This window comes from Chiloscyllium plagiosum, chromosome 16 (genome assembly GCF_004010195.1).
Source record: "Chiloscyllium plagiosum isolate BGI_BamShark_2017 chromosome 16, ASM401019v2, whole genome shotgun sequence".
Lineage (NCBI taxonomy): Eukaryota > Metazoa > Chordata > Chondrichthyes > Orectolobiformes > Hemiscylliidae > Chiloscyllium > Chiloscyllium plagiosum.
The window spans coordinates 42,223,747-42,238,011 of record NC_057725.1 but is presented as its reverse complement, the minus strand read 5'-3'; the positions used below and the strand labels follow the sequence as shown (position 1 = coordinate 42,238,011).

Sequence of the window (14,265 nt, the reverse complement as noted above, 5' to 3'; positions counted from 1 at the left end):
GGGTTCAGAAACGACTTAAAAGGATGTTGCCAGAGTTGAGGGATTTGAAATACAAGGAAAGGTTGAATAGGCTGGGGCTGTTTTCCCTAGAGCATCAGAGGCTGAGGGGTGACCTTATAGACATTTATAAAATCATGAGAGGCATGGAGAGGGTAAATAGACAGCGTCTGTTCCCTGAGGTGGGTAAGTCCAGAACTAGAGGTTTAGGGTGAGAGGGGAAAAATTTAAAAGGAACCTAAGAGGCAACATTTTCACACAGAGGTGGTGTGTGTTTGAAATGAGCTGCCAGAGGAAATGGTGGCGGCTGGTACAATTACAGCATTTAAAAGGCATCAGGATGGGTATATGAATAGGAAAGTTTACAGGGATATGGGCTAAGTGCTGGCAAATGGGATTAGATTAGGTCAGGATACCTGGTCAGTATGGATGAGTTGGACCGAAGGGTCTGTTTCCATGCTGTACATCTCTGACTCTACTAAGTCAGATGCATTTTCCAACAAACTACAGTTTCATGGTCACCCATAAATTCTTAACACTGGATAACTTTCATTGAATTTAAATTCCACGATCTGACATGGCCGGATTTCAACTTGAATCCCCAGAATATTAGCTGTGTTTCTGAATTAACAGTCTAACGATAAAACCAAACCCCATCGCATGCCCATACACAGGCCAAGGCAGTCCCCGCAGCTGGATGACAAGGAGAGGGGTTGATGGGTGAGCATATCAGCAATTGCAAAGAAGCTGAGGAACATGAAGATGGATTCTATATATCAAGGTCACAGTCACAGGGAATGATAATTTGCACATTTGTTTAGAATTATTTTAGTGGTATAACGCTGAAACCTTTGTAGAAAAATTCAAGAATGGAGTTGCAAAAAAAAAAAAAGGGCATTTGAAAATGGGATGAAATGGGGACTAAAGTGCCAGAAACTGAAGTTTTACAGATCAAAGCAGAGGCAATTGTCATGTAACAGTACAAAAGGCCTTGATTGTCAAGTCAAAGGACTTTGGCAGTTAGAAAACAAAACAAAGGCACAAGTTGTATGGAATAGACTTCTTTCTATTCATAATACTTCCTCCTTCTCCATTCCCTTTAAACTATATTCCTTCGGGATGATCTTATAGATGCAGGTCTTTAGTATTCTGATACGATTTTGCTGGAGTGGATACAGACAGAAGAAGATAACCATATAAGCTAGCAATAAATTCAACAGGAAATTCAGGAAAAAAACTTTACCAAAACAAAAATGGTGAGAATTCCCTGAGTAAATTTTATAGATGCATTTAAGGGGTAACTAAACAAGCCTACAAGGGAGAATGGAAGAGAGGGTTACAATGGTAAACAGAATAGGGAATGGGAGTAGGCTAAAGCAGATACTGGTTGGGCAAAATAGTCTGTTTCTGCACTATGTATCTAATATATTCCTAAGCAAAAATAGATTTCCCTTCTGAAAAAAAACTAAAACACTTCACAACTCCTGCTTCCCTCCAGGAATGCATACTCAAGAGTTCCATATACTTTATACTTAGCACAAATTTGAAGGCAAGTAGCACCTAGTCCAGAAACAAAATAGCCACTAGTTATTTTAGCCTCTGGCCTGTTTGAAGTGTCATTTCCACTGAAATATATAGAAGTACTCAGATCAAAAGTAACCCCATACCAGCCTAATGCCATACAAACACTGAAATCTTAAGGGGGGAAAATAGATTAAAAAACCAAAATAGAGTAGTGAGAAGATAAACATGCATGGCATGGACAGGACACTATGCACACTTTATTTTCTGAAGGTATGTTGTGGCGAAGTTTTCTTTTAGTAACAGCAATGATGCTTACTCCGAAGCATACATGAAGGATCCTATAATAAAGGTACTGCTCTTATGTTCGAAATGTTCCTTTTGAAATGATATGTACAGTGTGAAATCAATTTTTTTTCACATTTGTTTTCATCATTAAGAACACTAATAATCAATTAAGAAAGCTTCTTTAATAATTGACTTTTAAACAATTTGTATTAAAGTACATACTTCTCTAACGTTGATAAAAGTGGATCTGGCTCTGGAGAGCTCTGCATTTGAATCATCTGGTCTTTGCTGAGGCGGATGATTTCACATAATGATTGTGATGCATTTGAGTGTCGCTAAAAAAAAATAAGTATAGATACTTAACGTCACTTATCTCAGATCACATCAAACATTCAGATGAATTAAGAATAAAGCTAACCAATCACATTTTCACTTAGCGAATGGTTTTAATAGGATATCATCAAAACAAATTATAAGTAACTCATTCAGAAGAAAGATCATTGACCTGAAACTTTAACTCTCTATCTATCCATAAATGCTGCCTGACCTGAGTATTTTCAGCATTTTCTGATTATTAATTCTGATGATTTATTAATGGATTACAGTTGCCACTTCCTTTTAGAAAAATTAAGATACATAATATAACTATACCAAATTTTGAATAAATGAATGATAGATTAGTTGCCTTCAGTGTGATCTCCCTCTTCAAAAAGAAGTTCTAACTCCACATACAAATATCCTATTGCCATCAGCCCTCAGAGAAACAACTTACAACTCATAACCGTTGTACTCCTAGTTCCTTTAAGACAACCCTTTCAAGCAGCTCTGAGACTTCTGGTTGCTTTGTTAGATTTGATTGGTCAAATAGTCAGGATACTTATAAGCTGGTCGATACCCGAGGACTATGTCTTCTTCAGTCAAATAAGTATTGAGAATAATCTGGAGGGGGAGGAGAAACATGTACAGAAATCTTTTCTGCCAGTAGATTGACAGCCACTAACATGATATCTCAGAACTCCTGAGAGAAATCAGAGTTTTGTTCTGAAAGGTGGCAACGGAACTTATTTCCAAGTAATTCCCTCCATCAAAAACAAAAATATCAAAATGATCTGCCACGGATTTTGTTCATTACCAAATTCAATCCAGACACTGGATTGCATAATTATCCATATGGCATCAGGTTGAAAGACAGTTGACTAATATGATTGATTATGATCATGTGATCACTATTTTCATAACAATGATGTTTACTTTGAAGAAAGCAGAGGTTCTTCACTGTACTGAAAGCTAAATCTGTATAAATGGCAAGTGTTACAAAATTTACTTGCATCCAGATGGGCTTCAATCCTACAAGGGAAGCAGTGATCAGAGTATTATAGCTGCAATATACTTATGCCATGATCACTACTAAAGTATGTCAAACCCACGAACCTACGACAGTGGTACTGAACAGGACAGTAATAGAAGACATTCACTTGCATTGGACATGTAAAGAAACTGGGTGTATAATAAAATGAACATTGATGCCCCACTTCCATTTTAAAATATTTTGTACAAAATGCTGATGATGCTTTCAGGGGTATCTTGCATTTGGAATTGCCAAACTTGTTTGTGGTAATGTTTGGTTTTTGTCTTTTCTGTTGTACCAGAATACAGCGGCATTATTTTTCAATCAAAATCTCTTCCTGAATTACAGCATTATAGGAATAGAGTGCAACAAATGCAGTCATCTTGGCTGGAAGAGAAGATATCCTAGATCATCTGTTAATAAGCTTCTCAAAATTATGGATCTCAGGTTGGCTGTAAATAAGATTGGCCTCCACGGATCAACAATCCCAATGTATCAGAAGAAGGACCTGCTGAATTACTCTTGCTATCTCCCTGAAGGGCAACAATATCAAACCGATATTCAACTACAAAGCATTACAGAAAAAGGCAATTTTTTAAAAAAACTAACCATTTGGCAGGATCCATTAGGCTCCACACATTTTTGAATTAAAAAATATATTGTCATTCTTATGTAATACATGCACTGCAAACATATTGTCGAAGTCACTTCAATGAGATCAAGTCTCAGCTCAACATCACATTAGTAAGAAATGATTCAAGAATTTGCAAAATGATCTCTCTAAACTGCAAAACTGAGAACCAAATTTTGAGATCCAAAAGATTTTCTTGTATGTGAGACAGAAATATCCTATCAGGCTGACAAACAGCCTTATTATTCACAACAGAAGATTGCCTGCCTGGACAGAACATGAATCCAGCTACCCTGCCTCAATTCAAGGGGAGCAATATCCTATTTGTATATGGAGGATGAACCAATAAAGTAGTACCTTGCAATCTGACAAAAATTTGGCAATCAGTTCATTGGCATGCTTCCAAACTAATTTGTTGTTTGGAAAAATTTTTGTTGGCAACGCAGAATGATTGGCATTCTCAATTTTTAAAGTTATCTCAGTAGTCCATCAGTTTGGTGATTTATCACTTCTACTTCCAAATGCTTTAAAGACATACACTTCATAGGATGAAACCACCCAATCTCAGCACCAATACACTGGGAAGTGATTGTAATCCAGTACAAAAGAAATCTGTATAAATTTTTCATGCCAGTCAGATTAAATTAAGCAATCCTGCAACATACTGTGCACCCTCCAATTGCAACAGCCAGCTGTGCCATCAGGATTAACATTCAGTGGAGAAAAAAACAGCTACAATGCTAATTCATGGCTAGTGGGAATCTCCAAGGTAGATCAAAAATCAGTTGAGCAATAACTTAAAACTCGGTCATTCAACTTTTCTAACTATTATATTCTGCTTGAAGCTTTTTATTAAATAAAAAAGAGCCAGCAGGGATGTAAGATGTACAGAATCATAAACTGAACAGATGTCTTTTATAATAATAAATCAGTAGTCCTAAACGAGATTAAACTGAACAGTACAATCATAGAGCTGTACAGCACGAAAACAGACCCTTCCATGCTGACAAACTATCCTTAATTAATTTTGTCCCATTTGCCAGCATTTGGCCCATATCACTCTAAACCCTTCCTATACCCATCCAGATGCCTTTTAAATGTTGTAATTGTAACAGCCTCCACCACTTCCCCGGCAGCTCATTCCATACATGCACTATCCTCTGCATGAAAAAGTTGCCAGTCACGTCGCTTTTAAATCATTCCCCTCTCACACCTTAAGCTACATTGGGGAAAAGACCCATCTATGTCCCTCATGATTTTATAACCTCCTACAGAGGTCACCCCTCAGCCTCCGATACTCTGGGGAAAATAACCCCAAGCCATTTAGCTGCCCCCAGTAGCTCAAACACCCTGGCAACATCCTTCTAAGTCTTTTCCAAACCCTTTCACGTTTTGCAATATCCTTCCTAATAGCAGGGAGACCAGAAGTAAACACAGTATTCCAAAAGTGGCCTAACCAATGTCCTGCATAGCAGCAACATTTCCCTCCAACTCCTACATTCTATATGACATAAGGAAACAAACCAAATGCCCTCTTGATTATCCTATCTGCCTGCGACTCTACTTTCTAAGAACAATGAACTTGCACTCTTAAGGTCTCAGCAACACTCCCAGGACCTTACCATTAGGGTGTAATATTCCTGCCCGGATTTGCTTTTCGAAAATGCAGCACCTCACATTTATCTAAATTAAACTACATCAGTAACTCCTTGGCCCACTGGTCTATCTGATCAAGATCCTGTTGCATTGTGAGGTAACATTCTCCACTATCCACTACATCACCAATTTTGGTATTATCTGTTAACCATACCTGCTATGCTCACATTCATACCCTTTATATAAATGACAAAACACTGTGGACCTAGCACCAATCCGTGTGGGACACTGCTGGTCACAGGCTTCCAGTCTGAAAAGCAACCCTCCATTACCATCCTCTGTCTCCTACCTTTCAAGTCGGTTCTGCATCCAAACAGCTATTTTTTCCTATATTCCATGTGATCTAACCTTGCTAACCAGTCTACCATGTGGACCCTCAAACACCTTACTGAAGTCAATATAGACCACATCCATTATTCTGACTTCATCAATCCTCTTTGTTGCTTCTTCAAAAAAACTCAAGTTAATGAGGCATAAACTCCCATGTACAAAACCAGGTTGACTATCCCTAATCAGTCCTTGCCTTTCCAAATACATGTAATTCCTGTCCCTCAGGATCCCCTCCAACAACTTGCCCACCAGTCATGTCAGGCTCACTGGTCTGTAGTTCCCACCTTTCTTAAATAGTGGCACCATGTTAGCCAACTTACAGTCTTCTGGCACTTCACCTGTAGCTATCAATGATATACATATCTCAGCAAGGAGCCCAACAATCACCTCCCTAGCTTCCCATGGAGTTCCAGAGTACACCTGATCAGGTCCTGGGGAGTTATCCACCTTTATGCTTTTTAAGACATCCAGCACCACCTCCTCTGTAATATGGACATTTTTCAAAACATTGCTTTTTATTTCTCCAAGTTCTCTAGCTTCCATATCCTTCTCCACAGTAAACACTGAACCCAAGTACTCATTTAGCATCTCCTCTGTTTCCAAATGTAGGCAGCCTTGCTGATCTTAAAGGGGCCCCATTCTCTCCCTTGTTACTCTTTTGTCCTCAATATATTTGTTGAATCCTTTTGGATTCTCCTTAACCCTATTTGCCGAAGCTGTCTCATGCCCCCTTTTTGCCATCCTGATTTCCATCTTAAGTAAATTTCTACTGTCTTCATATTCTTCTAGGGATTCACTTAATTCCTGCTGACTATACATGACATATGCTTCCATATCTTCACCAAAACCCCAATTTCTCTAATCAACCAGTATTCCCTACATGTACTAGCCTTGCCCATCACCCTAACAGGAATATATTGTCTCCGGACTCTCACTATCGCATTTTTGAAGACTTCCCAACCGTCGCTTTACCTGCAAAGGTCTGCCCCCAAACAAGTTTTGCAAGCTCTTGCCTCATACCATCAAAATTGGTCTTTCTCCAATTTAGAACTTCAACTTTTAGATCCAGCTTATCTTTTGCCATCACTATTTTGAAACTAGTAGATTTATGGTCACTGGCCCCAGAGTGCTCCCCCACTGATACTTCAGTCACCTGCCCTGCCTTATTTCCCAAGAGTAGGTCAAGTTTTGCACCTACTCTATCAGGTACAGCCACATACTGAATCAGAAACTGTTCTTGTACACACTTAAATTCCTCTCCATCTAAACCCTTAACACTATGGCAGTCCCAGACTATGTTTGGAAAGTTAAAATCCCCTACCATTACCACCCTATTATTCTTACAGATAACAGATTTCCTCACAAATTTGCTTCTCAATTTCTTGCTATATGGGAATTGATAGTACAAGATGATCATCTCTTTATTTCTCAGTTCCACCCAAATAACTTTCCTGGACATACTCCCAGGTATATCCTAAGTATAACCGTAATGTTATCCCTAATCAAAAATGCCACTCCACCTCCTCTCTTGTCCCCTTCCTGTAGCATCTATATGCTAGAACATTAAGCTGCCAGGTGGTTTCTATCCCTGAGCTATGTTTCTGTAATTGCTATGATATCCCAGTCCCCATGTTCCCACCCATGCCCTGGGTTCATCTCTCTTACCTGTCTAGCCTCTTGCACTTCAATAAATGCAGTTTAATTTATCAGTCCCACCTCATTCTCTGGTTTGTTCCTGCCTGTTTGACTCACTCCTTTTCCCAACTGCACCATTCTCAAAGATTGATCACTTTTCTCACTATCTCCCTTCTTCCATCGAGTGTGAAAGGAATAGCTTTAGCTGAAATTCAGTCTCACCTGAAAGTTGAAATCCTAGAATCCGAATTGCAGGCACAACATCTGCAATCCAACCACCTTGCAATCAACACCATGCTGGGTTTCAGACACACAATCTGCACTGTGCCTGAACTCAAAGTCCCAAAGCCAGCCCTACAATGTTGGATTGTCCACAAAAGAAACACAATAAATAATGAACAATCACGTTTGAAGATAAGCTAATCTCAATTACCAACCTCTCAGCATGGCTGATGCAGTTCAAGTCTGGTCAAATAGTCATAGAAATGTACAGCATGGAAACAGACCCTTTGGTCCAACCAGTCCATGCCAACCAGATATCCCAATCTAGTCCCACCTGTCAGCACCCGGCCCTTATCCCTCCAAACCCTTCCTATTCATATACCCAACCAGATCCCTTTTAAAATGTCGCAATTGTACTAGCTTCACCACTTCCTCTGGCAGCTCATTCCATACACGTACCACCCTGTGTGTGAAAACGTTGCCCCTTAGGTCTCTTTTATATCTTTCCCCTCTCACCCTAAATCTATGCCCTCTAGTTATGGACTCCCCCACCCCAGGGAAAAGACTTTGTCTATTTATCCTATCCATGCCCCTCATGATTTTGTAAACCTCTATAAGGTCACTCCTCAGCCTCCGACGCTCCAAGGAAAACAACGCGGCCTGTTCAGCCTCTCCCTATAGCTCAAATCCTCCAATCCTGGCAACATCCTTGTAAATCTTTTCTGAACCCTTTCAAGTTTCACAATATCTTTCCAATAGGAAGGAAACCAGAACTGCAAGAAATATTCCAACAGTGGCCGAACCAATGTCCTGTACTCAATACTCTGACCAATAAAAGAAAGCATACCTGTTTTTCAAGCAGATAAAACAAAGGTACCCACTTTTTGAACAATTTCAGTTTGCAGCTAGCCAGAATTTTGTTATTTCACACACTGTACTCAAGATAGAGCCAAGGCAGTAATTATTGCTACTTATTTGGTATGTTCTGGCGACTGAGAGAATAAGATATACTGTAAGGCTATTCTTCAGTACACAGCTATCAACTGAAGATTTTTTTAATATAGACTTAAGCAGAAATAACATACTTCTGCATCTACTTACATCTTCATCATGGGACGGGTGTACCATTTCTATTAGTTGCTGAATAATCTTTTCCTCATTCAGCCACTGCAAAAATTTAAAAAAGTAAAAGCAAAATATAAATATATAGAGTTTAAGTTAATGCTGAATTAGAAACTACCTTTACCTTCAACTATCATTTAACTTCATAACCAATAAACAAGATATTCAAGTTAATCGCACTTTAAAACACATCTGCAGCTGTTGCTGTTATTCACCATTCAATAGTTATTGAATTGACTTTCAACTATTTTTTGTTCCTGCATGTACACATTATTTCTCCTATCCTCATCAACCTGCAATGAAAAATCACTCTGTCAAGCCAACTTTGAAGGACCCTCTTTCAAGCTTTTCTTTGATTGTGGCTTTGCACATTACAGGAATATTGAATTAGGGCAAAGTGCTTAAAGTACCTGCCCACCAAGTAAACACTTTAGAAATACCAGTTTTTTTAAGTAAGAATAGATCTGTGTTAATTGTTTAATGCAACAAACACCAAATGGTCATTGACTTACATTTAAAACATCCTGCCTCAGCTGTGGTGGCTCAACACATGTCAATAGCCTGAGCAGCAAGTCCATGAGCGCAGAGGTTCCTATGTGTTTCAACAGTAAGCTTACAAATGCATCCCTCTTTCGTAAAAATGTGATAATCTACAAGGAAAAAAAGCCACTTTAAACAATGTATGCCACAGTCAGTTATAATACGTGCAAATAGAAATTGTGGAATTCTCCACTTCCCCTGCCACCCATGGGCAAAACCAAGCAACCATTTTGAGGCAGTCAGTAAAATGTCAATTTCCACGATCCCAAACATTCAAAAACATTTTGGTTTATAAATGTTTCAGTTTGTGTTTCCGGTAGGGTATTAAAATAAACTTTGAGAAACAGCTTTTCAAAAGAGTTTCAGAAGATGCCCTATGCTTCAGATTTCAAACAGTAACTTGCATTTTTGTAATACATTGAAATGGCAGAAAGTTATACAAAGGGTGTCTCACAGAGGTGTAATCAGAAAACGGACACCAATCCTAAGGAGAAGATATTCAAGAGGGATGGCAAAAGGAAGATCCAAAGAGCTTAAGAACACAAATCCAGAATTTAGGAACAAGAGCAAATCACTCACTCTCTCAAACTTTTAATTACGGATGATATGTATCACATCTTTATTTACCCATCTTGGCTCCAGATCCCTTGACACCCTTACTTAATTAAAATCTATGTCCCATCTTGATAGCTAAAAATATATCAGGCAATGCAAGCAGTCATTCAATTACAAATGAGCTCTGTTCCTGAGTTTGTTCAAAAGTCGTTTTATACGCAAGGTGGAACACGATGTGCCCGTTAGCATAGGAAATGCTTGTACGTCAGATCTTTAAAATTACACCTCTGTATGGAATCACAGTCATCAAAATGAAAGTCCATTAGTCGGGCATTCATAAATTGGGGACCCCTGGTAACATGATGCAGGAAGGGATTTGCACAGCTGGCCAGAGAAAGAGGGCATTCTTGGTGAGGGGCAATGAGGATGTGGTGGAGCGAATCCCATAGGTAGGGGAAAATCCATTCAAAAATTATAACATAGGGAGATGACTATTTTAAAATGAAAGGACACGTAGCCAGGAGAAACCAAGCACAGTTGGGTTAATGGTAGGAAGTGAACATAGCTCAGCAAAGACAGGATTGGTAAGTAATAAACTTGGAGCAATATAACACACAGGCAACAAAGTTTTGGGTGAAGCAAGCTGAAAAGCTAGAAGTGAAGGAAGAGAAGGCCGTCGGAATCACGGAGTCCAACAAGACTCGAAACATGCACAAGATGTGTTGAGGCAGGCAGTGCTATGGAAGCAAGAGCAAATGAAATTTGTAATCTAGATCAGCCTGAGACAATAACTGAGGAGAATGAAGTTGGTGAGGCAGTCTTCTCAAATTTTCGCTGGAGTTGGGAGTTTCAACCAGGACTAGATGTTGAACAATCAGACTGAGCACACGGAATAGATACTGAGTGACATAAGCACATATATCTCGATTTTCTTAAAAATCAACCTGTTCAGAGATCTCAAGCAATTGTGATTTGTAATCAGAACTCCTGGTTCAGAGGTAGGGGCATTACCATTGCATCACAAAAGCCCGAGGCATCATACGTAAGCTGATCTCATGAATGTTATATGCAAACAATGTTTGGAGATCAAGGGCATATGAAAGGGAAAGGATGAGGGTGCAGTTGCCTGTCAAAGTCTACAAGGAGAAAGTGAGGTCTGCAGATGCTGGAGATCAAAGTCGAGAGTCTGTTACTGGGGGAAGATACCAAATGTGTATTTTGCATCAGTATTTACTGTGGAGAAGGACATGGAAGATATAGAATATAGGGAAATAAGATGGCGACATCTTCAAAAATGTCCATATTACAGGGGAGGAAGTGCTGGATGTCTTGAAACACAAAGGTGGATAAATCCCCAGGACCTAATCAGGTGTACCCTAGAACTCTGTGGGAAGCTAGGGAAGTGAATGTTGGGCTCTTACGGAGATATTTGTATCATCGATAGTCACAGGTTAGGTGCCGGAAGACTGAAGGTTGGATAACATGGTGCCACTGTTTAAGAAAGGTGGTAAGGACAAGCCAGGGAACTATAGACCAGTGAGCCTGACAGCGGTGGTGGGCAAGTTGTTGGAGGGAATCCTGACGTACAGGATGTACATGTACTTGGAAAGGCAAGGACTGATTAGGGATAGTCAACATGGCTTTGTGCGTGGGAAATCATGTCTCACAAACTTGATTGAGTTTTTTGAAGAAGTAACAAAGAGGATTGATGAGGGCAGAGCAGTAGATGTGATCTATATGGGCTTCAGTAAGGCGATCGACAAGATTCTCCATGGGAGACTGGTGAGAAAGATTAGATCTCATGGAATACAGAACCATTTGGATACAGAACTGGTTCAAAGATAAAATACAGAGGGTAGTCGTGGAGGGTTTTTTTTCAGACTGGAGACTGTGACCAGTGGAGTGCCACAAGAATCGGTGCTGGGTCCTCTACTTTTTGTCATTTATGTAAATTATTTGGTCATGAGCATAACAGGTATAGTTTGTAAGTTTACACATGACACCAAGATTGAAGGTGTCCTCCTAAAGTGGACAGCAAAGTAGGTTACGTCAGATTACAACAGGATCTTGATCAGATGGGCCAGTGGGCTGAGAACTGGCAGATGGAGTTTAATTTAGATAAATGAGAGGTGCTGCATTTTGGGAAAACAAATCTTAGCAGGACTTATACACTTACTGGTAAGGTCCTCAGGAGTGTTGCTGAACAAAGAGACGTTGGGATGCAGGTTCGTAGCTCCTTGAAAGTGAATAAGATAGTGAAGGCAGCTTTTGGTATGCTCTCCTTTATTGGTCAGAGTATTGAGTACAGCAGTTGGGAGGTCATGTTGCGACTGTACAGGACATTGGTTCAGCCACTGTTGGAATATTGCGTGCAATTCCGGTCTCCTTCCTATCGGAAAGATGTTGTGAAACTTGAAAGGATTCAGAAAAGATTTACAAGGGTGGGGCCAGGGTTGAAGGATTTGCGCTATAGGGCGACGTTGAATAGGCTAGGGCTGCTTTCCCTGGAGTGTTGGAGGCTGAGGGGTGTACTTACAGAGGTTCATAAAACATGAAGGATAGGATAAATAGACAAACTCTTTTCCCTGGGGTGGGGGAAGTCTAGAACTAGAGGGCATAGCTTTAGGATGAGAGGGGAAAGATATAAAAGAGACCTAAGGGGCAACTTTTTCCACTCAGAGGGTGGTAAGTGTATGGAATGAGCTGCCAGAGGAAGTGGAGGAGGCTGGTACAATTGCAACATTTAAAAGGCATCTGGATGGGTATATGAAAAGGAAGGGTTTGGAGGGATATGGGCCAGGTGCTAGCTGGTGGGACTAGATTGGGTTGGGATATCTGGTCGGCATGGACGACTTGGACCGAAGGGTCTGTTTCTGTGCTGTACATTTCTATAACACTATGACTTTAAATGCCGACCGTCACAAATGCCTACTTCTTATGAATTTTTTTTTTAAATATGTGGAATGCTCTTTTCTCATGATAAATCTGAAACACGGGCTTTTTGTTTTAATTGATAAAACTTAGACAGCAGTACCAATGCTGAAGTCTACCAGTAATTTGGGATATGGAGTGGAGCTGCAATATCCACACTGTGTAAGGATTCTAAACGAAAGCAAAACTAACGCAGCCTATATTAAATGGTTTTCTTTGGTACTAAATTATAAAACCGACATCCACATGTTCCTACCTGGTCAGGTTTTCTGCTGATAAGAATGCTTAGCACCTTACTAAAGAAACTGGCAAGCAAAGGGTTAAGTGGTGGCTCATTTTGCAGAAAGCTGTAAAGTCGTGTCAACAAAGGTTCATCTTCTGCCAGTCGGTCATTCAGTTGTGCTACATCTGATGTAAGTAGTTCGCACGATATGTTGGGGTACCTAGAAGAAAAATAATTTTAAACTAAATTTCATTTAAATTAAGTTTCATTCCAGTTAGTCCTTTGCTAAAACTTGCAGTTAGTTAATAATACCGTATCAGTTTAACAGCCCATTTTACTCTATCCTTAAAACATCATACTGCCTGCCACTAGACATGTCATTTTGGTCTCGCCATAAAAAAAAAGACTCAGCTGTTGTTTGACATAGGGGTCTCAGCAATAATGTAAAACAAAAACTGCAGGTGCTGGAGATTTGAAACAAAAACAGAAATTGCTGGCAAAACTCAACAGACCTGGCAGCATCGGTGGGGAGAAAGAGTGAATTAAGGTTTTAAGTCAAGTGACACTTCATCAGGACTAATAGCAGGAAGCAATGGTATTTATGCTAAAGGGGTGGTTGGGGAGATGTTGAAAGTGGGCGAAGAGATGAGCAGTTAGGTGGAGTTGTAGCAAAAGGGTGATAGAGACAGAGAGAGACAAACAGAGAGGGAGAGAGATAGATGATGAAAGGGACAGGCAAAAGAGGCAGTTACTGATTTTCATTTAAAACATATACTTTAGTCATAAAAATAAACTTATTTACATACAGTCACATATGATGAAACAAAACAAACATTGGAGTTTGACTCTACCCGCAAAAAAGCTCAAGGCATTTGTTGCTTGGACAAGACTATATTTACATACATTGTGGCACAGGGCGTGCCTGATAATTGAATGGACCTCCATTTAAACTTCAGCAGAAAGACCTCAGACAGTTGTCTTTCCTCTCTGCCCAAAGCTTTAATGCATCCCTCAGCACGTAGTCCTGCACCTTGGAAAGTGCCAGTCTGCAACACTTGATCAAGGTCAACTACTTGCTCTGGAAGGCCAACAGGTTTTGGGCAGACCAATGAGCTTCTTTCACTAGGTGGATAATCGTCCAGGTGCATCCGGGGAAACAGACACACGGACACCACAGAAAAAACAGGTAGCTTGTTGGGGTACAAAGTACCCAGGTGTACATGCAAGATCTCACAGGTAATACCCTTCTCTCCACTAGCCAAATGA

General features: G+C 39.9%; 1 protein-coding gene across 1 annotated transcript in view; it reads right to left on the bottom strand.

Moving 5' to 3' along the window:
• The window catches only part of ppp6r3 (protein phosphatase 6, regulatory subunit 3), a 133,607-nt gene that overhangs the window by 86,606 nt on the left and 32,736 nt on the right, over positions 1–14,265 (bottom strand). Inside the window, exons 4-7 of the mRNA XM_043706412.1 lie at positions 13,033–13,219; positions 9,263–9,400; positions 8,730–8,795; positions 2,029–2,141 (exon numbers count right to left, since the gene is read on the bottom strand). Coding sequence (XP_043562347.1) covers positions 2,029–2,141; positions 8,730–8,795; positions 9,263–9,400; positions 13,033–13,219 — 504 coding nt within the window. The remainder of the gene's footprint in view (positions 1–2,028; positions 2,142–8,729; positions 8,796–9,262; positions 9,401–13,032; positions 13,220–14,265) is intronic.